Source organism: Tympanuchus pallidicinctus, unplaced genomic scaffold, assembly GCF_026119805.1.
Source record: "Tympanuchus pallidicinctus isolate F22 unplaced genomic scaffold, pur_lepc_1.0 scaffold1, whole genome shotgun sequence".
Classification (NCBI taxonomy): Eukaryota; Metazoa; Chordata; class Aves; order Galliformes; family Phasianidae; genus Tympanuchus; species Tympanuchus pallidicinctus.
The window spans coordinates 96,807,984-96,835,373 of NW_026294618.1; the positions used below are offsets into that span (position 1 = coordinate 96,807,984).

At 38.5% G+C, this 27,390-nt stretch overlaps 1 protein-coding gene across 3 annotated transcripts in view; it reads left to right on the forward strand.

Moving 5' to 3' along the window:
* The window catches only part of SPTLC3 (serine palmitoyltransferase long chain base subunit 3), a 287,967-nt gene that overhangs the window by 239,686 nt on the left and 20,891 nt on the right, over positions 1–27,390 (forward strand). For all 3 annotated transcript variants that reach the window (XM_052675638.1, XM_052675652.1, XM_052675646.1), the window contains 4 exons: positions 84–232; positions 10,420–10,544; positions 12,218–12,311; positions 22,357–22,462. In XM_052675638.1, the coding sequence (XP_052531598.1) occupies positions 84–232; positions 10,420–10,544; positions 12,218–12,311; positions 22,357–22,462 (474 nt within the window). The remainder of the gene's footprint in view (positions 1–83; positions 233–10,419; positions 10,545–12,217; positions 12,312–22,356; positions 22,463–27,390) is intronic.

The following is a 27,390-nucleotide window of genomic DNA, read 5'->3' on the forward strand; positions in this document are numbered from 1 at the left end:
AACAAAATTTGGAAATTTTGTTTGTTTTTGTTTTGAGTGCAAAGAAGGGTCACAGCATTCTTTAAAATTTGCTTTGATTATAGGTTTACAGGAAGAACCATCAAGAATGTAATCAATATGGGTTCTTATAACTACCTCGGCTTCGCAGAAACAGATCCTAACGCTTTGAAAACTGTAACCAAAGAGCTACAAAAATATGGAACAGGAATCTGCAGTACTAGACAAGAAATGGGTGAGTAAATAGCTGGATGGTGACCAAAGCTTCTGTAACTGCATGATTTTTCTTACAGATATCTTGAAGAAACTGGATTTTTTTTAGTCATGTTTTAGTCACATTAACAGGTACTTGTTTGAGTGCCAAAAAGGATGATTTATTAATTATCACAGAACAGTATTTTTAAAATGAGAAGATATTACTGATTTTTGGAAAAGCTAAAATGAGTGGATCATAAAGTGGCCTGGAATTTTTAACTATGAAAGTAACAGGGTTATTTTTCAAAGAGATAAACCAAGACTTGATAATTGTTCTAGAGCAAACTGAATTGCATCTGTCATTGATATATGCTATCTACCACAGAAGGAGTTTCTGACTATGAAGATGAGTTTTCCCATATTTTTTCTATCAATTTTCTAAGAATATATTGTTATGTTTTATGAGAAATTATTGGATACAGAGTATAAATTCCCACTGTGCCTGTAAAGAAGAGATTCAGGAAGGTTCTGTATCTTAGTATTATCTTTAATCTGTCATTTTTGGATTTAATGGTTTTAACTTTGTGGGCTGTGTACCTCATGCATCCTCAATCCTGTATTTTTATACAAAATCTTTTACTGAACCAGTATTAAATGTGGGTATAATCATGCATTTCTAATAGTGCAATCACCCTGCATTCAGAGAAAACTGTTTCCACCCATAGAAATACAGGATGATGTCTCCTTTGGAGCTTTTTTTAATCTTTCTCGAGAGCTATCAAAAAAATAAATACATACATACATATATATATATATATATATATATATATATATGCAACCTGAATTGTTTTTTTTCATTTCATATTTCTCAAAGCAAACATCTTCCTTCCAAATTCTTGTGGGAAGTCGTATTTTTATTTTATGACTCATTTCCAGACAATAATAGTAATAACAATAATGACAATAATGGAAACTTTGTAAACTACTTATCTTGTCATCATGGTTTGATTTGCCAGTAAAATATTGGCAGTGAGACCACACCAAGTGGTTTATAGATTGACCTACTATCTTTCTATTAGGTGACCCATGTGGTGATGTGGTGGCATTATACTGTTTAACATGAATTGCATGCTTAAAAGTTGTACTATTACTAGTCATCTAAGGTATGTTTCCCTGTGTCTTTTTTACTTGAATTCTAGTTTATCTGAGAATATTTTGGGTTCGTTTGAGTGCTTCAAAGAATATGTCTGGTGTTTCCTTTCATTATCATTTGGATATGGAACACTTTCATGACTTTTGACTTACTCTCAAAAAAAAAAAAAAAAAAGCTTATAAGATCATCAAGTCCAACCATTCACCTAACACTACAAGTCCACTGCTAAGCCATGTCCCTGAGCACCAGATCCACAATCTCTTAAGTGTTTCCACTTTTATCCATCTAACTTCACAATGTATGGATTTCTAGGTCTTTATCTGTACTCCTGTGCAATACTCCTGAAGTTATCTTGAAACAGTCAGCAAAGTTTTACTTTCATACTCAAGTGTGTTCACAGTCCCGTGATCTTCACTCTGACTACTCACAGGGCAGGAATGGGCTATGAACAAGTATATCTCTAGGCAGGTCAGCACCCACATAACTGAAATGTGGCTTTTTTTTTTTACATGAGGGACATATTGCAGTTGATATCAAAGTACGTGAAATAAAAGAGATAGCTTAATTTTTTTTGTCTCAGCACAACTTCATCATGCATAATTTACTGCATAGCATAAAGTTTTTTAGAGAATGAATGTCAGAGAGCAGCTAGGATGGGAGGATTTATTAAAATAGGGAAATAATGTTAAGACCTGGCTTAGGTCACATGGAGAAGCAGTCACAGCGTTTTCTCCTAGGCAGCTAGCAGAGGCTCTGTGCCTGAATGGCTGGTGGATAGAGAAAAGTTCCTCCACAGACCAATTCTGCGGAGTGGTTACTTCACTGAACGTGGCTCTGTTGCAGCCTGTTTGCATCTAAGTAAGAACATTAAGTCTTACGAAGAGTGGCTGAGGGAGCTGGGATTGTTCAGTCTGGAGAAGAGGAGGCTCAGGGGAGACCTCATTGCACTCTACAACTTCCTGAAGAGAGGCTGTGGTGAAGAGAGATTTGGCCTCTTCTCCCAGGCAATGAGCAGGACACGGGGCAATGGCCGCAAGTTGTATCAGAGGAGGTTTAGGTTAGACATAGGAAGAACTATTTCTCTCAGAGTGGTCAGGCACTGGAATGGCTGCCCAGAGAGGTGGTGGAGTCACCATCCCTGGTAGTGTTCACAAGGCGTCCAGACAACGTGCTGCGTGATGTGGTTTAGTACTTGTGGTGGCAATGGTGATGAGGAGTGATGAGGACTGTTGGACTAGATGATCTTATAGGTCGTTTCCAACCTTGTGATTCTATGATTCTATGATTATAAGCAACTGAAGGAAAATACTTCTCTGTAGTGTGGATATCTGTTATTTTCTCTTTTTCCTGCTTATGGCACTATAGGTCTGTTATGGATCACACTCAAGCAGTTTGGAAAAATTCTGTTGGCTTTGTTTTGGTTGTTTGCTTTTTAATTGCTTTAATTATTATTTGCCATCTTCATTTTAGTAAAATAGAATAGAATGGCTTTGTTCCCAGGCAGATAACATTTCAAAGCTTTAACTAGGCTGATAACAACAACAACTAAGTGGTGTGAGTTATGAATACAGTGAGCTGTAAGAGTTTGAAAGAATATGTGAAGGTAAACCTGTCCTTTGGGTCTTCTGCCTAAACTGCGCAGACTATGGAGTGGATATTAAATGCTGCCATATTAGGATGTTGTTGCAGGTAGTTTGCTCTTAGAATAAGTTGATATGAAAGTTTTAACATAGTTGTTTATATATTCACAAAACACTTTCATTAAAGAAATTTAGTGAAACTAAACCTTAATAAATGTAGAACAGTTATCTCACGTTCTCAGAAAAGTAACTGAAGACGGTGTATAAACATAGCTCAGAACAGTGAGAGCTGTTCATGCTTTCTATAAAATTATTATGCATGTGTCAGTTGAATGCAATTAAACACAGAAGCGTAAGAACTTGGTAGCAGTTGTGGCTGGTCTTTCTAGATTTGTACTTCATAAAACATTTCAGGACTTTTCTCACCATTTTTAGTTCTTTTTTCTAATTATAACAATAATAAATCACTTTCCTAGTATAACAGTGTCATTTAAGACACATTCCTGAGGCTTTTCTGGGACTTTCGATCTGGAAGAAAAATATTTTTCATTTTTAAGTCCAAGATTACTGTTATCCCTTAGGAGCAAGGTCTTAGGGTTATAAGTGATAGTTCCGTGAAAGCATTAGCTTGTTGTTTAGTGGTCAAAAAGCAAATCAAATACTGGAAATGATTAGGAAGTGAACCAAAAGTTAACCATAGAATCTCAGTATCCTGCTGTATAAAGACATGGTTTGCTGTCATCTTAAGTACTTGGCGCAGTTCTGGTCAAAAGCACTCAGCAGAATTGGAATGTGTCAGAGAAGGGCAACAGGGATCATCAGAAGTCTCAAACAACTTCTGGGTAAAGAACTACTGAACTTGCTGTCTTCAGCTGGCAGAAATACCAGGCATCTGGCTTGGAAAAAGCCAATGGGGGAAAACTATACAAGTCTTCAAAATGATGTGTGGCTTGGAAGAGTGGCTTGAGTTGGCTGCTAGTTGTCTCTTTCCCTACGAGATCTACAGGACATTGTATAAAGTTGGTAGAAGGTTCCAAGTAAATACAGGAGGCAGCTCTTCACACAGGAGAATTGCAGAACCTTTCTTGTGGTGCAGTGCATCTAAAGATAGTTGTTGAGCACTATTTTACTTAATTAGCTTACTATTAATCTGTGTTACTGCTAATATGACTATGGCCATTACTGTATAATCATTAACATTGGACTTGTGCACCAGCAAATCTTCATAGAAATTTGGTTTGAATGAAGAATGTGAGCACATTCATGTTTCCATAAAGTCAGACATTACTTATGGTAAGGATAGAGTGTAAGGAACTTATGAAGCAATGTTCATAAGCAGTATTCATAACCTGGCTGTTTTCAGTGTTTCCGACGACACTGAGTAAGAAGAGGTTAAGCGAAGAGTCTTAAGAGATCAACAAGAAGCCATAGCACATTTGCTTGGAGCATGCCTTCTAAGAGCAGTAGCTTGAGTGAATATTTTAAAGTGATTGTTTGCAGATGGCAAAAATGCTGACATCGTAGTGTGCTTAGAGACGAAAGACTTTTCAGTTCTGCATGGTACGTGTGATGGAAGTACTCCCTGAGAGATTTTGATAGTGAAAATTTGAGCACAAATAGGATCATTTGGGAAAGTTCAAAGCAGATGGAGATGTAGAATGAGGACTTTCTTGGTCAGAGGTACAGGCTAGGAGGAATAATAAAAAGCATTTGAGTACCGTGCATTCAGAGCATTCTGACCACAGCAAGGTTAAACTTAGGAAAGCCAGAACAAAATATGCTGTATTAACTGTCCGAGGTATCAAGTGAGGATAAAGAGAGACGTGCACCAACTGTGTCTGACAAAACTGACCATGGGTGTAATTTAAATTAAAAAGATTTTTTTTTTCATTGCAGTCTCTCTTATGAAAAACTCATTTGACTATTTAATTTGACTAGTTCATTAGACTGATTTAGATAGGACAAAAGCAGATCATTTTGTTTCCCACTTTTACAGGTATAAAAATTGTCTGAGACAGTTTTTGGCAGTTGGATTTATGGAAATGGAAACTACCTATTCAAGTGACTCAGAACATACAGGGTAATTTCATGCAAGCTAGCAGGAAAAAAAAACACAACACAACACCTCTGTACTCTATTTTATTTATTTTAATCCTCTTGTCAAATTAATGAAGAAGTACCTAAATAAATTTGAAATAGCGCGTATTCCTTCTAGATAAATATGAAATCTTTTTCTTCCAAGCAAATTGGAGCATTTTTATGGCTAGCATGGGATTTGGCTGCTGCTGGATACAGGCTGACAAGCCTTTTCTCTAAGCACATTGTATCATTCTTATGTTTATAGTCAGCCTTTTCTAAGGAATGTAACATAAAATTAGCAAGGGAGAATTATGGAAATATATGCAAAATGCTTTTTATTTCTTATAAAAAAAATATTTAATGCCCATTTTGCCAATTACAGAAGATAATGCAATTTATGGGTTTTGCTGTTCTTGGTTTTTTTTTGTTTTGTTTTGTTTTTTTAAATGAAATAAAGCAGATTATTATGCCTTAAATGCTCCCAGACTTAGCACCAGGGCGGTGACAGGGATGCTGTATGAGAGCTAGTAGTTCCAGTGCTCTATTTATCTTAGCACACCATTATTCCTTATGGAGATTACATAAATGAGTAACAGGAGCAAGCATATCATTAGTGCTATTTAAGCAACCAGGCAGGATTCCTGCCCTTTTGAAATCCTCCTCCTGTCATTATGTCTTGGACCAAACGACAAGACGGAGCCTGCACAGAACACTTGCCGAATGATTCATTCTGGAGAGCATGGTTGGGAACTTATCTTTTAATGCCTACCTTGAACTGATTGTATAATTTTTTGTTTTCTGAGGATTTTTGTCATTTGATTATATGATTGTTAAAAAGCAAATATGAAAATGTGCCAACAATTAAATTGCAAAAGTAACTTCATCCTCTTCATATCCTTCTGTTAGGTTTTAAGGTGTAATATTCTAGCAGCAGATTCGAGAAGATAAAAAATAGTAATTTGTCTTTCCATTCTTTTATATCAGTTTGTAGCTTTAATGAGGGCAAGGGCCATTTTAAACTCAGCACTGAACAAATAACTAAATGGTTCATTTTTCAGTTTAGAGAAACTGATAAAGAATTAAAGTTCCTGTAAGTTTCTAAATGAGAGCTTAAGGAAAAAAAAAAAAAGTTGCATAAACAAGAATTGTGTATGTCTGTTTTGCAAACTTGGCTTTCTGATAGGGCAGAGCATACATCAGGAAGCAGCTAATGAGAGGAATTTTCCTTCTTGTCGTCTTCTGCTAACGTTGTTTTCCCTTTTTAGCCTAGCCTCTCACAAATAACTAATCCAGTTTATGATCAAAAACCTCCAAACAACTCGACTTCTGGCAGATTAAATGAGGTGTCAGGAGTAAACAGAGGTTGTGTGGTCTGTATAAAACATAAAAGATCTCAAATGTATACATGCTAACTTACCAATATATTCCCAATTCTCTATACACATACAGATATCTAAACGCTTAAAATCATATAACCTTAAAGATCATTTAGTCCAACTGCCCTGCAATGATCAGAAATACCTACAGCTTGATCAGGTTGCTCAGAGCCCTGTCCAACCTGACCTTGGATGTCTTGAAGGATGGGGAATCATCTACCACCTCTCTGGACAACCTGTTCCAGTGTCTCCCAACCCTTTCTGTAAAAAAACTTCTTCCTTATGTCCAATCTAAATCTCCCTGCTTTTAGTTTGAAACCATTTCCCCTTATCCTATTCCAAAAGACACTGCTAAACAGTCTGTCCCCTTCTTTTGTATACCCCCCCTTAAGATGCTGCTATCCATGCCTTGATGTTATCAAGACTTGAATTCAGCTGTAAATTTTAGCTGTGTAGTTTTAAAAAGGGAACAAAATCAAACAAAACTAGACAATCCAAACTAAACTGGAAGTTTTGTAAAAATCCATTATTTTTTCCTGAGAATCAGTAAATAACATGGGTATGTTATTAAATCTGTGATACCTGAAGTATTTTTTTCTTTGAAAGTCCTGTCAGCAGATGGCAACATTTAGAAAGCATGAACATTTCCTTTATTCAAATGCTCCTCAAAACCCACTTGTTTAGAGGCTCTTTTACACACATGCGGTGTTAAATGAGGCATCTGGATAACATTACTGTGTGATTCTCTTCCTCTTTTTGATCACTTGTATCACCATACAAGTTTAGGCTTCGCTCCTCTTGCAGACTCAGTGGGACTGTGATACAATCTGGATCATCCGTTCTTGTAGAGTGACATGAAAAAGCAGTACAGTTTCTACATCATTTCTTTCTTCATCCTTCTAATAATCACTCATTTAATATTCCTTTCTAAAAGTGTGTATGTGTCTCAGTAGTATTATCTCTGACAAACATCTTAATAGAGTTGGTGACCTTAAGTTTCCACTTGGGCAGGGATCTTCAGGTAACTTTACTTTGTTCCACACCCAGTTAAAAGTACCTCTGACAAACCATCACTTACTCAGAGTGATGGTTCTTACTCACATTGGCAAGTTACATCAAGATCACCAGTTGTTGTGGAAGTGACTTTTACAAAAATCAGTTATTTTTCTTTCAGTTGTTTGTTGTTTCTATCAGTTTACTCATCTAGCTTTGGTTTTGCTTGAAGGAAACAGGTATTTTCCTTTATTCCTTTCAAAATTTAAAATTAAAAACTGCACTAAAAGACATTGTTGCCAATGTGTAGTAGACTGACAAGACTTGCAGTCCAAGGATGTGGCTAAATCTATGAAAGACTGCCACGACAAAGATTACTTCGTGTTCCCTGTCCCCAAAATGCAGCTGAGGAAGGAAACTGGGTCAGCATTTGATAAGGAGGGGATTTATTATTTACTATTCCTTTTTTTCCCACCAGTAGAAAGTTTTGTGATGTAATTGCGGTTTATGCCGTGCCTACAGAGTGATCCATGTTGGAGAAATCTTCTGATGAAGTTAAATAATCAAAACACTTTAAATAAATACCCATTTTACTGTAAAGCTGAGAAAATCAAGCTGGTGTGCTTTATCAATTCTACTCTTCCTAATATATATGGTACTGTCATATATCAGTGCATATATCAGTGTATCAGGTATGTATCAGTACTGTCAGTACTGATGTGTATCATATTGCTCCTATGACACCTCACCTACCACCTACCATATTGCCATTATAATTCAAGTAATTCAACCCTAGGGGTGATATTGCAAATACTTGTTGTTCAAGTTTTGGTTTTGCAAAACAAGTCCCTATTGATTCCAATTTTCAGTCGAGTATTTATAAGTAGTAGTGATATGCATCATCATCCACGTTCACTGTTAGGATTAGTAGATAAGAAAGAATAGGTTACTTTCAGAGATCTGATTCTTCATCATCATCAGGTCATTTGAAAAGGATCAAAAGTGTGGTTTTCCTATCTAATAGATGCTTGAAGAGAATAATTTATCATGAGTCAGGCTCTCCTTATTTGCAAAAACAGAAAACCTACATTGCAATCCCAAAATGCAATTTAACTAACTCCACCCCAGCAGTGTAAGATTTACTCCTGGAAGAGTCAGGGACAATGTTCTCATGCTATAAAATCACTGCCTTGCAAAGCAAGTGATGGTTTTTTTCCTCATGCTTTCACAAACCTACTTCTAATTCAGTCTGTCACAATAATGTGATTGGCTTCAAGCTTTCTTTTCAGACTACATCTTCTGTGCGTGTGACCATAGCAGTGAAGTGACAAAATGATATCTGCAAGGAGCGCTACGGCACTTGACTAGAAATCTCAGGTATCAGTGACTGCTTGTAACCAAGCTCAAGACTGAAAAAAAAAAACCGAAAAAAAAAACAAAAAAACCAACACAGAGATAACTGTGGAAATATACCAAGACCTATTGGGCTTACAAGTCAAAAGAAAGAGCCTTACACATACAATTTTGACCTGTCCAGCTGGCAGCTCAATCTGAAATACTGTTTTTGTATTTCATGGAGCTGAACTGCTAAGCTGTGTGCATGGCTAGCACATATCCATGTGCGTCTTGGGATCTACAAATGCAAAAAAGTAGCTGCCCTACAAGGCTTTCATGTGCAGTCTACTCGCATCTACTGGAGATTCAACTTATTTAATGAATATAACATAAAATAGTTCCATATAAAAGAACTAACAAAAGAACTACTTCACTGCAACAGCTGAGTTAGTGCTGCTGCTGAAACTGTATTGTCATTTTGATTTCTTTTTATTTTTAATGAGCTTACCTCCACGGTAAGGATAAGATCATCTTCCTGACTCAAAATTATTGTTGGGACACTCTAGCCAAACTTCTGCTTTCTTCCATTTTTCTGTCCTTTGCCTATCACAGTAAATACTGAATTTCTGTTCCAGTTAATTGTAATCCACTTTGCCTGTATTACTGTGACATCAATTTGTGCAACTCAAGTAAGGCATGAGGTTGACTTTGATTTTTTTCTTCTTTTCTCTGCTTGGAGCCTTATTCATAGGGAAAATACTGTTAGAATCCACAGCCTACTCTCTTTTCTTCCCCACAGATCATCTTGTAAGAATTCCCTCAGCCTTGGTACCACAATGCACAGGCAGGAAAACAAAAACGAGAGTTGGCAAATTGAGATGATTTATTACTGTTCAAAGTTATTTGTCATCTCTTAACACTACTCTTTTGTTTATCCTCTTTTGTATTTTGTTGTCCTCTTTTGAGAGTTAGTGAACAAAGATATTGCTTTTGTTGTTCATCTGGACAACCTTATTTGTTTGGAGACTCCTGACAGTAACATTAGACAAATTACTTCCAGTAAGGAAGAGTCTTAGTGTAGCCTTGGCACTTAAGTTTGGCTGATGCTAGGGAGGAAGGAACATAGTTAATAGTAGTGGAGCTTACCTTAACTTCTATTATCCATAGTCTAACAGGATGGAGAAAGCTTTCATTTGTCAGTTCGTAAAATATCATAATTAAGGATTTCGTACTCATAGATACAGTCATTCAGGAGAAAACTGAAGAACTCTGTTGTTGTCATCTGCTTTCTCATTCAGAAAGAACTAAAAAGTGCCTAACATGTTTGTCCTAAAAAAGGTGGTCTCATTCCTCACCAGGGTAGTACTAGCAAGGGGAGAAGCAACGAATGACTCTTCTGGATAATCTACATCAAAAGTTGTTGCTTTGGGAAACAAACTTTTTTTTCCCAAAGCAACTGCTATCTTAACAGCAATAGTATTTGCTAGCATTACTTATAGCTGATTTGCATCCTTCCTTTTTCTTGTTTTATCCCACACGTACAGGATACTAAATACAAATGGAAAAACTTCAATAGAACTAAAAAAAAAAAAAAAAAAAAAAGCAATCTGGCTTAATGACAGATTGCCTGATTCATGCTTTTGAATGTTTTGTGTCCTTAGAAGTAATAATTTTCACAATCTAATGAGATTGCCTGTGTTTGTTTCTGCAGGGACCCTAGACAAGCATGTAGAGCTAGAGAATCTTGTGGCCAAATTCCTAGGTGTGGAAGATGCTATGGTGTTTGGCATGGGATTTGCAACAAATTCAATGAATATTCCAGCACTTGTTGGAAAGGTGAGTACTTCCTGATGAAACACACAAAACTATTGTTTAATTGTTTTAACAACTGCTATAGTATTCTGGGCTTGTATTAAATGGAAAGGCTCAACTGAAGAAAAAAGCTTGGTATCAGAAAGGCAAAACAGCTTTCAGCATTTCTGATGAATGGATCTCTGGCCAGCCCTTGCAAAGAAAGCTGGTGGCAAATGCAAGTCTAAAGATGAGGCCATGTGACAAAAGTTTGGTTCTTGTTTGATTCTGAAGGAATCTTATCTCTAATTTGGAGTACCATTGGAGTACCACGATGCAAAGACATGGAAATGTATAATTCCACTCATCACAGCTCCTGACGCAAGTTGTTCATATACCATCATGTTGGCTGGGAAAATTGTTCTCTCCGATTCAGGCAAATGCGAAGCATTATTTCCCCTTTGATGGAGGTGGAATGAATTCACCACATGATGTATGTTCAAGATTTCTTCCAAAAACCTAGCTAGAGGTGAAGTCATTTCCTCACTATTGAGAAAGAATCCAGCTTTTATAAGCGATTTCTAATGTACTTGTACGTAGTGATTGGGCTGGAGAAAATGTTCAGCCACTGAGGATATCAACTTCAATCTACTGTGGTGCTGGAAAAGTAGTCCAGTAATGTCCAAAGAAACAGTTAAAAACTAATAGAGGTAAATTTATGAAATCGCAGACATGCACAGCAGCCTAAAATAATTTTCTCTCGCTTAGCTCTAAAATGTTTATCCCTTAGTTAGCTGGCCTCATGTGGAGATGCAGGCCTTTGTCAGAGGTGGGATATTTAGGTACAAGTGACGTGAAGTTATTACTGTATGGTGTAGAATATAATTAGTATATTCTAATATTACATGTTATTATATGTTATTATATGGTGTTATGTATTGCAGATATTGTGTAGTTGTCCTATATTTGCGAGATTTATTCCTAAATTTTCCTTATAGTTAAATCTGGTAGCTATATTGTCTTGTCAAGATACACATGTCTAACTCTTACTGTTATATCAGTCTTTAAGCAGAATTGTGTGGATACCTCCAATCCTAGGCACAATCCGTGATTCCTAAATAATATTTATTTAGCTAATATTGTGTTGTTCTTGTACTGGATAGTGAAGCGTCACAGCATAATATATACAATAGAACACAGAGCTAAATTAGGGCTCCAGCTTGAATTCAACTGATAATCTTGTCTCTCATTGATACAGCATACTAAATTATTTTTTCTGCATTTTTTTTTATTCTATAAAGAAGGTTTTCAACTGAGTTCATTGGTGAAACATACACTGCAGATAAATTGTATATGAATTTACCAGAGAAAGAGTAAGATTGTGTCTAGTGCCTTGGCTCTACTTAAATCTTAATGGCAGTCTCAATCCATCCTGATCTTATTTCAATTATCAAACTGCAGATTTTAGTCCAGTTTCAGTATCAGTTCCTCCTTATGTTAATCTCATGCACTTTCTGAGAATGTCTGAGAATCTGAATTTTGTTTCTGCCTGTCTTTCTAGTAGTTCTTTCAGAAATTTTAATTCACATTGTTTCAATGCTATATGCATGTATGTATTTATGTATATACAGACATAACTGTATGTTGAAACACTCACATACACACTTGCAAACAGCTTCCCACTTCATGCAAATGCTTTTTGTACTTCTTCTCCACAGGGTTGCCTCATTCTAAGTGATGAATTGAACCACACTTCTCTCGTTCTTGGTGCGAGGCTTTCAGGTGCTACTATTAGAATCTTCAAGCACAATAGTGAGTATTGAAGTTGGAAATGGTTTGAGATGTGAACATGTCTGTCTCTAAGGCAGGAGCACTTCCTTTTAGTGCATGCTTTTCTTTCAATTCCCAGATCAAGTTTTTATCCAGGCACAAGGATTAACAGTTCAACACTGAGTGATCTCAGATGGGGGAGAAATTGGCAGTGTGAGATTGCATTTGCTGTTGTGCAAGGTCTGGATTATCAGGTTGGACCTTCATTTTTCAAGGTGTTCAGAGAAAGGCAACAAAGCTGGTGAGGGTCTGTTGCACAAGTCTTTAAGGAGTGGCTGAGAGAGCTGGGATTGTTCAGACTGCAGAAGAGGAGGCTCAGGAATGACCTTATCGCTTCCCAAAAATGCCTGAGGGAAGATTGTAGTGAGGGGGGGTCAGCCTGTTCTGCCATGTAACTAGCAGTGCAAGTAGATGGAAGGACCTCAAGTTGTGCCAGGGAAGATGCTGGTTGGACATCAGGAGATATTTCTCCAAGAGAGTGGTCAGGCACTGGAATGGGCTGCCCAAGGGAGGTGGTGGAGTCACCAACCCTGGAGAGGTTCGAGAAACATTTAGATATTGTACTGAGAGACATGATTTAGTGGGAAATACTGGTGATAAGTGGATGGTTGAACTGAATGAACTTTCAAACCTTGGTGATTCTATGAAATCTGAAGTCTTAACTTCCTTGCTGTCTTTTTTGACATGCTGAATGACTGTGTGCTGCTGAAACGGTTTTGTTATTGTCACCGTAGCAAAACAGTACGAATATACTTAGAAAAATATGATCTACATTTCCTGCCTCTGTTTCTAGAAGAATCACATTAACATGGTGTACCTTTGAAACTGTGTCTCCAAATTCCAGGTGGGGAAATACCAAAATGCAGATGATTACTTTAAGGTAACCATCCCAAATAATCTTTGAGGTATGATTTTAGTATAGAAATCATACTAATGCCAAACATTAACTTTGCAATCATGTAATTATCTTCTAAAATGCTCATGGTTTTTAACTTTTATTTAGCTAATGATGCTGTGGTCACAGTCAGAGGCATTGTGATTGGCTTCGATGACAAGAGTTTGTTCTCTTCCTTTATTCTACTTTGCAAATTTCCTATTTATCACCACTGCAGCCACCAGGCAGTGATTGCAACAGAGATTAAGAAGTTAGAGAATGGTGAGGAATGCTAAAAGAGCTCTGACTACCTTTATTAATAACTAATACGGTCCCTTCTATTATTGTGTTGTGTTCAGCCCTGAGGTGAGCAAAAATGAATTATGCATATGCTGTAACAGGCCTAAGGATCTCTTGAAATGAAAGACACAATATAATTATAATATAAGATGGTGTTGCAATTAATATCTATTCATAATTTGGACAAGCAATATTTTTTGAAGATCATGTAAGAGTTAATGTTCACGTGAACCAGAATGTTTTTACAGAAGTAATTATTCATAGATTAGATAGTAAGATGCCCCAACTTGATCCCCTTCCATGTAGATACTCTAGGCATGGCTGCAGTACTAGCCTACTCCCAACTAGAATCCCCTGCACTTTGTGAAAGAGAACCAGAATATCCTTCAGATCATCTTGTGCACATTTTTAAGCATATCATACAATCATACGATCCATTTCAGGTACAGCTGTCACCTGCCATCATCAGAAAAGGGGAAATTTTGTTTAATAGCTTTTAAAATCATGTACAGAAATACATTTACGTGCCTTTTGCTTTGGGGAAAAGAGTTTGTGTATTGGGGAATGATTGCAGTGGAAATGATAATGCGGCTGTCTTTGTAGGATGCTCAGTTTCACCTGAAATGCAGTATACAGCATTGCTCTCTCTGGATTCATCCAAGAGTAGTATAATACAAGTGTATTAAGGGGAATTGAATTAAGGGGACACATAACCTAAACTTCCAGCTTGTGTTGGGGGTTTCTTTTCAGTTAGGTAGGTGCTCATTTGTTTTGCTAGATCAGTTGTGTTTCTTATCATCCCAGATGATTCATCTCACCTCTGTCTATATAAAGGTGTCCAAAATGTCAGTCAGTGTTAGTATTGTCACTGCCATGCTTACAAACAAGAGAATTAAGCCATTACCGTATTACTTGATGTGAAAGAAAGGTTCCTTTGCACCTTAAGTTAACACTTGAAGAACACTAGGAAATGTTAATTTCAGCATTAGGTAGTCAAATGTTTTGCCTTTTCAAGATCATTCTCTGCATTGTCATAGAAAAATTCGATATCCTCCACCTTCCCCCTTTCCATGGAGTGGGGATTTATGTGTGTTGTTTCACATAGAAAAGTCAATGATCCTTTAAAGAGTTTGGCTCTTGGCATCAACTGGACAATGTTAGTGTGCCAAAGGCTTTGCTAAGGCTCTTTGTTGAGAGGCTGGAACAATTATCCTGCAAAGTGCAGAAGAGTAAATCTGAATCCTATTCCGAAAAGGATTAGTGCTTAATGTGCTTTTCATTCTCATTCCTAAATGCACAGCCAAGTTCGTCCACTGCCGTGAGTTGGCTCATCTCCTTTAAAGCTGTGTCAAGTCACACTAATACTGTCAGACCTAGGATTGCCCTACACTAAAGAAAACAAAGGATTCCAGGCAGTAGCACCACTGTTGTGATACATACCTTCTATGTAGGAGGGTCGAAGTATATATTCAAATCAGGCAGCAGGTTATGAAATCATCTTTTTGCTACTAGATTCCATCTTGGGGAAGCAGACTCTTTACACATTCCTTGTTGCTTACATCAGCCTCTTTTAAAACTGCCTAGAACATACATGGTTTGGCTTTGACTTCCTTAGTTATGTACGTATAGAAAAGGCACTGGAAGAAGAGTGAGGTGTGAATGTTTCGTGCAGTTACTGTAAATGATTATCAAAATGAGGATGAATAATTATGTAGCAATTTAGCAAAGCAATGGCATATTTTCTGAAGCAGCTACTTGAATATAGTACAAATGAAAGGTGTGTGCCAGTAACTTCCCTTTCTGTGGTGTTTTCTCGATACTGTAAATCTCTCCACTCCATTTTCCAACCTGTTAAAGAAAAATTATTTTCAAAAACATAATAGGAAACTGTGTTCTATGAAAAAAAAAATAAAATCACAATCTAAATATTTTACAGAAAAGACTAAAAACTGCTATTTATAGCTGTTACTGATGCACATCCATCTTCCAAAAGTTATTATATAGCTATATCCATAAGAGTGAAAATCATTTTTTTTCAGAGTGTATAATCTGTAATACTGGATCTCTTTGTCATTATGCAAAAGTAAATAATTACACTTATTAGTTAGCAAAGAAGAAATCTCTACATATTACATTAATTATGTATAATCTTATTCTTACAAAAGTTAATTAGACTCTATTTCAGTCAGTGGGTGGCTTTCCTAAAGCACTGCAATTTTCAGCCAAAAAATTCTGAGTAGTTTTTCAAGAGCTGATAGAATTGTTAAACATCCATGCTTCTCCTAAGTCTTAAAAAAAACCTCCTTTTTTGACAAAACCATTGCACTGTGAAAGTGTGTGAGAAGGCTTTCAAACTTTAAAATGTATAACAGAGCAAAAAATGAGATGTGGATCATTTTTGTTTGGATGTAGGAACGTGCCCTGCATCCTTACTGTGGATGATCAATCCCTTCCTTGTAAACAGGCAGGGATTTACAGGCTTGGGTTGAGATAATAGACTTACGTGCCATCTAGGTGAGAGAAATTTAGGAGAATACTTGGTTCCTGTTACGAAAAACACCTGGCCTACCTTCCCTTCCTGTGGCTCTCACTAGCAATGTTGCTAGTCTTTGTCCTGCCAGGGTCGCAGGAATATGCTCTGTGAAGAGTGGGGTTAGGGTTTATGGTTATTACTGTTTATTATTACTGTTATTACTACTTATTAAAAGGATCAGAATTAAGAGCCTTGTGTTACTTGCTCATACAGCTCATCCTGATTTGCACCAGGCTCTTTCACTGGAGGTGTGGTGAAACAAAACCTTCCAAGAGCGAGCATAGCTGTAGTCATTGCTGTTGCTGAGGCACATGTGAGCATACCCAGCCTAGTCAAACCTTAACAACGGGGAACAGCGGGGTAGCACAACCCTGAGGAAGAGCACAGCAGTGAGGTGAGGCCAGTTGGTGAATCACAGCTCTTCTGTTTTCTGAAGATAGTCACTGTAATGGCTGAAACCTACCATCCACTCTCCCATTCATGACATTCACACAGCAAGAAGGGAAGCTTTGGTCATTTAAAATTTCTCCCCTACATCACCCAGCCTTTTTCCAGCCTCACTCAATGCCACTTAGGTTGTGTTGCCAGTGAAAATGAGTTGAGTACAATGGTGATCTTTCAGTTACCTGCCAAATCACTAAGATGCTCATTGCTTAAAAATAAATACTCATTTATGCATTTTCTTTATCTTTTTGTTTATTCTCAGTATATTGTTCTGCAGGACCCTTCTGGCAGCAGAAATAATTCTCTTTTAGGATAGTATTTCTTAACCTAATAGAAGGTACTTTAAGTCTGAGTAGATATAAGTTGGAATTGATGACGTTAACAGTTTGCATTATGGGGTCCTTTCCAGGCGTAGAATGACCAAGAATAATTTTGTCTGGCCTGATATCAAAACCCTAAATATGAGCGTAGACCTGGGCACTCTTCAATTTACACAGTAGTATTTTTAATGGGCTGAAGTTGTTCCCGCTTGCCCATAAAGCATCTGCCTTCCATCTCCCCTGCCGTGGTGTGGGCACCATGTTGGCATTTCCTGGGCAGCGATCTGTCTAAGAAGCTAGAAAAGAGAGGCACTTACACCCCTGAAATGCAGTGGTTCCAGCAGCACGGCCTAACAGCCAGTGTGCAGAGGGAGAAGGGCAGGAGATGAAGACATCTTCCTGCCTCTGTGGCAGTAGCAGCCACCTTTGTTCTTTTTCTGTTTCTAAGATGATTTTTTAGTAATGTAATATACTGTAAAGCCCTTTTTCAGAACCTCCTGCCTTTTTCTTGGCTAAGTATTTGACCAAATCCCTTGGTTCTTCCAGTAGCTGAAAAGCGAAAGCAAACATCTAACTATTCACCAGTGTAAAATCACTTGTGATTTTATCAAGGGTTTTCCATCACAGCAATTCTGGGTCTTACAGTGGCATGAGATGAGAGCGTAAGATAGCATCATTCAGTGAATGGATCAGTTTGTTCCTGACTACATCCAGGTGGATTCTGTTCATATCAGCTCATATAAGAAGGTGCTGTTAGGTGCTCTCCTAATAAGAGTTAGGATTTGTTTGCCCTTTCTAGTTCTACTGCATTTTTCCCACATAGCATCAAGCAACTAAATTGCCGTCACATTTTCAGGGTTAGATTTGCAATTGCTTGAGCAATCTGTGTGAATGTCATGACTACACATATAAGTCAAGCCACAAGGGAAAAAAAATCCAGTTCCCTTCATTGCAAGGGACTTGCACTTCACCATGCAATCAGAGTAAGTGATACTATGAAGAAGGCAGGGAATTGCAAGACACAACCAAGCACCAATGGTAGATGAAAATCTGGCCTCTAATCTGGTGCTTGAATCCACATCTGAAAAGTGAGGATCACTGTGGGACATTCCCAGCTCCTCCTCACACACCTTGTAAGAGTGTTGTGAAAACAGAGAGGGGTATTTTTGGGTTCTCAGAGATCAGATGGTTGATGACAAATGTGTGTCATGCAGGCGTGAGCTCTCTGGGATTCTGTACAAAATGTTTCCTGTTTGGACAACAGGTGAGCTGCTGTTATTCCAGTTATGGCATTTCTTGGTCTACTCAGTCAATTTAGAGCTTTGGAGTTAAGTATGTGTGCCACAAGGAGACCTTGTAGAGAAAATTCAGCTATCTGGAGTAGTTGTAGTTCACACTGAAAGAATAGCACAGGGCCCTCATACTTGTGTGCAAATGTATTCTCTAGGGAAAAAAGAAAGAAGTATAAAAATAGATGTGCGTGCCTTCAAGAAAGTAAGCGAATAAAACGAAAGGGTAAGAAATAGTGAAAATTTTCTGTGGTTGCAGTGGTTTAGTATGAGATGGTTCATTAATTTTGGGGGGGGGGGGGGGGTTTCTTACAGAGGTATAAGTAGTCCATGGATTGCAGAGAGGAGGGCACTTTTCAAGTTCTTACAGAGCAGGATGAAAGCTACTTTACCCACTAAGGCTTTGTCCTGTTTGAAGCCTCTGGCTACTATCAGAGACAAGATCATTACACTAGATAAGTTGACCTCAGCCTAATCCAGTTCAGCATGTATTTCCCTGTGACACACACAGACGCTGCCACAGTGAGAAGGCTGGAATATCCTGCTCTGAGCATGCTGTGTCTGCATTTGCCCTCCCTGATTTGAGAAAGCTGTGTCTGGCTTGTCAGATGTGAGCTGGAGGTTTTCATAGGCTCCTCACTTACACTCAGCTGCGTATTTCTTGGGGGTTAGGGAGGGCAGGCTTTGGTTGCATGACAGCTGCAGCAGCCACTACTCCCCTTCCCCCTGTCCCAATCTTTGACATTAAAAACCAAAACAAAAAAAAAAAGGCAAAGCTGTGATTTTAGAGAAAGTCCTCCAAGGACACACTTGCTATTGAGAGCTCTGCCAGCAGAGAGAAACTTCTCAAAGTCTAGTTTTCACTAGAATGAAAATTGTATTTTACAGTCCTACAAGTAATGTTTGGATGAATGAAACCCTTGCAGTGGTTTCCCTTTGCTATTTGCTAGGGATTTGCAAGGAGGGATAGGATCGGAGCTAGGCACTTTGTCACCTACAACAGGATGGTGACCAGGAAAGGAGCCCACAAGAGGAGAGGGCTGGTTGTGTGCAGGACAGAGTGGGAAGGGGCAGGTAGCTAGTGTCTGTATGAATTTGTACAAGAAGGCAAACTGAGAAACTGGAAATGAGAATGGCAAACACAAATTGAAGGAAAGGACTGTGATAAGGGTAGCAGTAGCCTTTTCATTTTAATTAAATGTATTCAGTTGACATCATGCAGGAGGATTTCAGCCCACGCAAAAGAATGATGATGATGTCCTCAGCGCTGCGATGTGGGGATGAGGGGTGGAGACTCCGTGTCTCCCTGCAGGGAGGCACAGCATGTCTGTGGGAAGGCAGGGCCCTGCGGGAGCCCGAGTCCCACCTACACTGCAAGGCAGCATGACACACCGCTGCCTGCTGGGTCCGGGCTCGCTTTCACCCAGCAGCAATTTGTGGTGGCATTTCCATTGAAGTAACTCTGACAGAGCCCAAACAAGGATTATGCAACTTCAGATTAACTTCTAAAAATGCAGGTGATCCACTGTGCCTACTTAGGAAAACTTAGCTTCTAAATTCAAACAATATTTCAGGGATAAGTCAGGAACTGAGACAAGGACAAATTTGATTATGCTTCGAGTAAGTAACCAAGTGAACTTCCTACAACCACCTGCCTCCTGGGCCTGGCAAACAGTTGTTTGCCTCTACCACTGAAAAGCCAGGGCCAGCGATGGTCAAACAAGGAAGGACAGTTATTTTCCCCATAACTAATTTTATTCAAGATGGGCTGTGGACTTGTGCAACTCATTTCCCTGTCCTAGTGTTTCATAGTCTAACTATATTTAATGGCCAAATAATTTGATAGAAGAAAGTCGGCTGGGGTTGCACTGGTTTATTTCCTGACACTCTATATCCCACTGTCTGGAAAGTCCCAACACAGAAAGCACTGCATCTTTACTTTGAAAAAAGGAAGCAGTTTTCTAGGGGGAGAGATTAAAGGTAATAGATTTTCTCCACCTTCCAATTTCCTTTCTGCAAACAAGAGTAAAATGTTCAGTAAAATCTATTTGCATCTAAGCAAATTATATGTTGGCAGGCTTGAGAGTCATCCCTACATGTTTTTCAGAAGGAGACATCAAAAGCAAAGTGAGATAGCCCTGTTCCATTGAGCAGGCATGTCCTCAGCCTGAACTCAAGCAGGACGGTCACATGAGAATTCAGTCAGGCATCTCCTGACTTGGAGATGTTCTTCCCTTTGCAGTTTCATCTTCCACACTAGATTGGATGGGATTTATTCACATCCATGTTTTTATAAAACAAGCTCTCTAAAAAGCTGTATACATTTCTCATCTCTCTGTCCTCTCCTCTTTCTTTCACTGTGGTCTTATATTAAAATAACTGAATTTTCTAGCCACAATTTCAGTTCAGAAGTTTGGCAAACTAACTTTCCCAAAGTCTAGCTCCAATGTTGACAGAATTTATATATAGACAGAATACTGAATTAAGTCTCACTCTGTGTGATTTGGAAAGGAGGTTCAAAGGTCCTGCAGGCATTTTGATGAAAAAGACGATTAAATTCAGTGGAGAAAACTTCACTTTTAGTGACTGAAAATCTTACCTCATTTCTGTAACTCACGAGATTTGTGTCATCCTTTCGAGCCCTTTAATTCTCAGAACCAGAAAGGATTTCCAGATTTTATCTATTCAGAAGAGAAGGTGAACAGTTGTCTTTTATGAAACACGTTTAGCTGGGTCATACATTCGCTCTGTGAAGCAGCAAGGAACTTTTATTCCCTTTATTGCCACCTAGTGGACACTGTGCTCTCTGCATTGCATCACTCGTAGGAGCATTTCCATCTGGGAGCTTATCCAGCTGTGCAGATGATTACACGGGTGAAATAAGAGGCCACTCATCATGCAAGTGTGCTTTGTAAGATATAGCAAGGTCTTGTTAGGTCAAGAGATTAGACTGTAAGGTGCAGAGCGGCACAGGTGTTCCTGAGAAATCTGTCACTGAAATCAGCACCTCAGCAAAGGGCAAAGTACCAGGGTACAACGAGCTAGATCATATCCTGGTGATCTCTCAGGTCACTGATTATTCATGATGGACAAGTGCTGTACAAACAGCTGGCTTACAGTCGGGCAGAAACAAAGCTATAAGTCAACATCAATATAGGTAGGATGTATTTGCCTCATCTGGGAGAATTAAAGATTAGTTTTGTAACATTTTAGCAAAAAATAACCGCATTAAGATATAGTACTCAAGAAGTGGTGTTATATTGTGGGGAAAAAAAAAGCCACTGATTTTCCCAGCCCCCACAATTTGTCCTCATCTGTAGCATTCCTTGGGGTATTATGAGTCTCTGTAAGATGTTATTTGAGATGTCATTTGGAAACATTTTGAAGTGTCAGTTTGGATTTCCAAAAAGTACCAGAGTAATTCATTCTGGAGAGACTTCATTCAGAACCCTCATTTCGGCTCTGCACTGAGAGTTGGATTTTGATCTGTCTCTTGTTCCTTTGATTTAATTATTATTTTTTAGCCTTTTCTATGTTTTTCAAAACATAGTGCCTTTCCTTTCAGCATTTTGTTAGATGATCCACACTCAGAACTTCTAAGTGTCTAACAACATCCAAGCCTCTTTGTATCAAAGTTCTGCTATTTCCAAGCATTTTGGCAACTGAGAGTACCCACGCTATGTGTTTATATCCATTTGTCTCTCCCTCCCTCATCAGCAGTCTTTCACTGGCATTCCTTCCTGTGAGGGCAAGGATTTCTCTTGTTGTCATCCTGATGTACTTCATGCAGCCTCATCCAAGCCTTTGCTGAAGCAGTGCCTGTGATTCACAAGTTCTTTATGGTGCTGGGAAGCAAATGAAGGTTCTTCATTCAAAAGACTTGAGATATGAATATCAACAACCCATATAGAACTGGTGGCAATTAGCCTCAGTACTAAAGCAAAATGGTTGCATTTTCCCTTTAAATAAAAACATATGTCAAGATCTGTAGAAATTTCCCAGATAGAGTACATAACTGGCAGCTTTTTGAAACTACTTTTCACAAGATTGCATTCAGTCAAACTAAATCAAACTAAATCAACTAATACAGTCAAACTAAAGTTATTGATTCTAGCCTGCTAATAAAGGAATTTTATCTTCAGGATACGTTGTTTTTTTAATGTTGTCTTTTTCTCTACGGGGGAAAAAAAAAAAAAATAAAAAATTTCTTCAAAAAAAAATCTGTGCTAATATTTTCCTTTCTCCTTTTACTTGTTTTTAAATGAAGATATGCAGAGTCTTGAGAAATTATTGAGAGATGCAATAATATATGGCCAGCCTCGAAGCCACAGAGCATGGAGAAAAATTATCATCCTTGTGGAAGGCATTTACAGGTATGTGCATTTTAGATACATGAGTGCTCTTTATTGCTTCTGAGAACACAATGATACGTTGAGTGAAGCTAACATTGGTACCTGAACGAAGTCTGAAATGAATGGAGGTTACGTAGCATCTTCAGAGATCCTGTTAAAACATTAACTTCCATTATGATGGTGTGAACCCTGGCATAACTTGCTGCAGTGAGATCCTCGGTTGTTTTGAATGTTGATTTAGCAAGTCACAGTGAGAAGCATATAGTGTGAACAGGAGATGCACTGTGAGAGTAAGGAGGACAGGGTTTGGAGTAGTACCAGAGAGAAGGGAGCCAGAACTGTTCATTCACAGGATGTGACGTGGTTTAGGAAAAAAACAGTAAAGTCTGCATGCGGGGATTATTTCATGTGGGCTGAACTGTAGTCTGTACACATGGGCAGATGGTTACGCCGTGTTACTGAGGAATGCTAGTACAGTTTAGTTGATTAGGTTTTTTATAAGAGATCTTTCACAGTCTCATGTCATTACAACTTCATAGTCAGCAGCACTTTCTTTTTACCGAACGTTCTCCATCTGCACAGAGAACAAATTAGTCCTTATCTAAACACCTGTCACTCAGAGCTGAAACAGGTCAGCAGCAGATCAGCTGATCCAAAACAGGCTGAACGTTCCCTTTCAATCAGAGTAAACAGAGCAAAACTGCAAATAAACATAGCTTGGCACTACTAAAAGAAAGTCTCAATTTAAGGACTTTGATCACGCAGAAATTAAGTCGACCACCAACATTTTACTGACAAATATGCCTTTTGGTTACATGGCCCAAGAAAATGCTCTAGCTGCTGAGCTTTGTTCAGTTTAAAATCCTTTACTCTGGATATTTACCATTAGGGAGAGAGAAGTTAGATTGGTGAGGCATAGATCCACTTAAACACTGGGGCAAACCCATACTAGCTGATAGTTGCAATACTTGCAGCTGCATTTCCAGATGTATGTTTGGTATGAAGCTTTGTTTTCCTCTGTTTTTTGTAGTTGGATTTCAAAAGCATCTCCTTTTCAGAAGTCTGCACATCTATCTGTTAAGATGCTGAATAAAAACATTCTAGGCTTCAGAGAACAGCACCAAAAGGAAACTTTTACTTTAGATAGGAGTTGGTGGTGATACCTACGTGATTCATAAATCACTGCTTTTCAAAGAGATTTCACAGTCAGATTAATTATATTTCCCTAAAAGTTTGTTACTTTCTGTTGATTGCCAGAGAAATACCAGGCAGACAGGGAATAACAGCATAACAGTTCTAAGACCACTCAGGTCCTGAGTGTCAAAGCTTGTGAAAGGCATAAAGAGAAAAAATAAAGAAAATGAATAAACAAACAAATAAAAAACAAAAGCAAAAACAGAGCTCAGCTCTCTAATATTCTGTCACTGGAAACCAGCACCAGCAGTAGTCAGGTTGGTTGGTTAGTTGTTTTGGTAGTCTAAGCTGATCAGAAATTAAAGATTGTGGTTTGGTTGCAAAGCATGTCTGCTCTGGCTTGAGGGAGGATGCCACCACACCCCTCTGCGCTGTGTCCCTGCCATCGATGCCAACCCGAGATTCACGCAGCTGATCTGTCCTCATTGCACTGCTGGGAACAGACCCACCAGCCATGTACCCTGTGTAGCTAATAACACTTCCTATGCAAAAGAAAAAGCTGGAGAAACACACTCTAGAAATACACTTACTTCTTTTGTGTGCATGTTCTTTCCTTTCTTGGCCCATGATTTTTGAAATAGACTAAAATTTTCCAGCCCCTATGTTGGCTATGTTAGTTCTCTTGAAGATTTGCCAGATGCCAAATGAACATTCATCTAGTGGATTTAAGAGGAGGCAGACTGTTGTTAATGCATTCTTAAGACTGTTAATATTGCTTTTTTTTTTTTTTTTAAGGAATTAAATAAGTTTTGCTTTGGGGACAACTAATACAGAATTTAAATAACTTGGTCAGAGCCATTCTCTAAATTAAAATATCCTGACTTGCAAGTTTGACTTGGCAAATTTATACAGAAATGTATTTTCCAGAGATGCAAAAGAAATGCTAAGCTTTCCTATTTAAAATAAATATTGCTGTATGGGACACTATAGTCTTAGTAAGGTAAAGTTGATGGTATGGAAAAAAAATTGCCTAGTGTTTGCAGTAGGGGTATGTTAAAGTATTTACGCTGCTCGTAAGCCTGGACTTACTAGCTGGCAAAATTTGAAAAGGGCCATTGTTAGCCAACACGAACATTTCTGGAAGTCAGACTTGTGTTTGAAACCATAAGCCACAGATTTTCTTTGGTTACAACTGAAGGCAGAATTGGCCTTTTGGCTTGAGAAGCACCCAAGCTACATGTCAAACAAATAGCAATAAGTATATGATTGTTTGCTTTTAATGTATCTAGCATCTTAAAAGAAAAATCATAGGAAGTAAATTTAACTGCTGGTGAGAGCTGGTTCTTGACTCAGAATAGCCTAGGAGCAAATATATTTCCTTTTTGTTCCAAATGGGGAGACGATCCAGCCATCAATCTTCAGCTCAAAATGCATGAACAAGTTTTGGCCGTGTCTAACGCACAAATTAAAGTGACTTGCTAAATCATATTTCTATTATTTAAATATCCAGCTAATGTTTTTCTTGGCTTCCACTATTTCCAGTTCAGGATTAATCAGTTATTATGTTCTTACATGGTTTCTGGTAGACTTCTGCTCTCTTGCACACATATTTACCTAAGAGTCAGGTAGGCTGAGGACGAGGGAGGAATTTGTAAGGTATCAGAAACCCATCAAAACAAATGATCTATTTTTCCCCACATTTGATTTGAGTATATTTTCTTCCAGCTCAGAAAACAGCTTTCTGCTTAACTGGATATTATCCAATTCTTTTTCACATGCAGTAGAAGTTCTTTGAGTTTCAATAACAATACCATAGGAAATTTATTAGGTTTATTTTTTTATTTCCTGGGATTGGATGTTAGGACTTTAGAAAAGAGTGGGGTAACATTTAATGTCCTTGGCCAGGGACCAGCGTTAAAGGTCAACATTTCTGTCATTTCAGTGTATGGCACTGTATGTGAGGGCTGTTGGAGTTTCCTTAAACTATTACTCTAAACTACAAAACAAAGATTGTTGTGTGAAAGCCCGAGGTTTATGTAAGAAAATAATATTAAAATAAATAAAAAATGCAATGCACGTATTTTGGGAGTAATAGGTCAGGAATGGAGGGATTTCCCAATTACAAATCAACCTGAAAGGGGAACAGGTAATTTTTCAAATGTTGAAAGGACTGTAATGCTGGTGCATATGTAGAGAAGTTGAGTGATGGAATTATGAAGGAGATAATAGGTTGAGTGTTGGTAGATTACTTTTTCTGACAGAAAAAAAAAAGATTGAAACTATGTTACTATGGTAGATTGTTGCAAACTGTTTTTACTGATAAGTTTCAGAATAAACTGGACAACACTTGTCAGAATATATATCCTGCCAGGAACAAGCTTGTATTCCAAGAGAGATGGCCTGCACAAATACTCTCTCACCACACCTGGCTGTAGAATTCATCAGCTGCTTCAGAAAGACTCTCAGTGGCTTATTGGGATTGAACCAAGCCTCAAAATTCAGTGATCCCAAAATTTTGAGTTACATCCTCATGTCTGAAAGGAGATTCAAAATCTGTGCATACTGAAGCAAGCTCTTCTGCCCACCCTCTGAGCAAGGAAGATGTGTAAGCTGCAGTCTAGAAGCTGTACATACCTGCAACCAAGCTAATAATTTTTGCTGTGAGACAGGATGTAATACCACATAATGCTAATGACTGGCATGGGCAGACCCAGCTTATATTCATCTGCACACAGCTCTTTAGATGTGCCTGAGCAGATCTGGAAACAGATTGGTAGTTTTGTGCAAGTGACACAGCCAGACTGAGACAGAGGCACTGCAGTTCATTTACTTCCAGCTCTCTGATTTAAACTCAGTTGATATCAATTTTTACTGAAGGACTCAGTAAACTTTCCACTTGGACTACCCAGGGAGACACATGAAGTGAGTTTTATCTCTGAGCAATTCTAAACTGAGCGGTGTTTGTATCACAGATCATCTCCAGAGTCAAAAGCAAAACCAGGAATAGAGTGCCACAGAACCAGCTCTCATCTCTGCCGTCAGGAGGGCTGAGGCCTGCTTGCATAGCAGCCCAGGACGTACACAAAAAACCAGCAGTGCTCTACCTGCCCCAAGGATGCTTCAGGCCCTTGTTAGGATCTCTGCCAACTGTTGTAATGTTTATGTCAGCCAGTGTCTTTCAGGAGCACTAACTCAGCACTGAAAATGACAAATACACAGTAAATCAAGCTTTGTATTTTTAATTTACCGCTCTTGTTCTCATCTTTTTGAAGAGAAAAGCTGTGTTTCTCACCTGAATCTCCATGAGCCATTCTTACGTGATGCCCATGTGAATGTGGAAAAACTATCCTTCTTCTTTTCTTCCCCAGCTATTTCTGGAAAACACAGTGGGGGATGCTTCTTTTTTCCCTGCAGTGGTGCTCCTTGGCCCTGTACTTTCTCTCTGAGCACTTAGCCATCCTGCAAGCTGACCAGATGGCCAAAACTGACCTCCCTAGCACGTGGGATGCTTCATACCAACACACACACCCAGAAGCTTGGTCTAATTTTTAGCTGACTAATGGTTTGACTTTGGGTCATGTGAGGACTGTGGGTTCTGCTCTTATACTCATTAAGAAAATACCTGTGGTGGTTCAAGTTGCTTCTCCCGGAGCTGCAAAGAGCTGCTTGACTGCTGGAGGGCTCTGTCCCCAGCACGGGGTGACAGGAAGGAAAGCTTGGTCTTTGAGAGCTTGCAGTGCAAGCCTGTCTGCCCTTTGCTGCAAGAAACTGTGGTGCCATACATGTCCCCATGGCTGCTTCTTCTATGGCCGGAC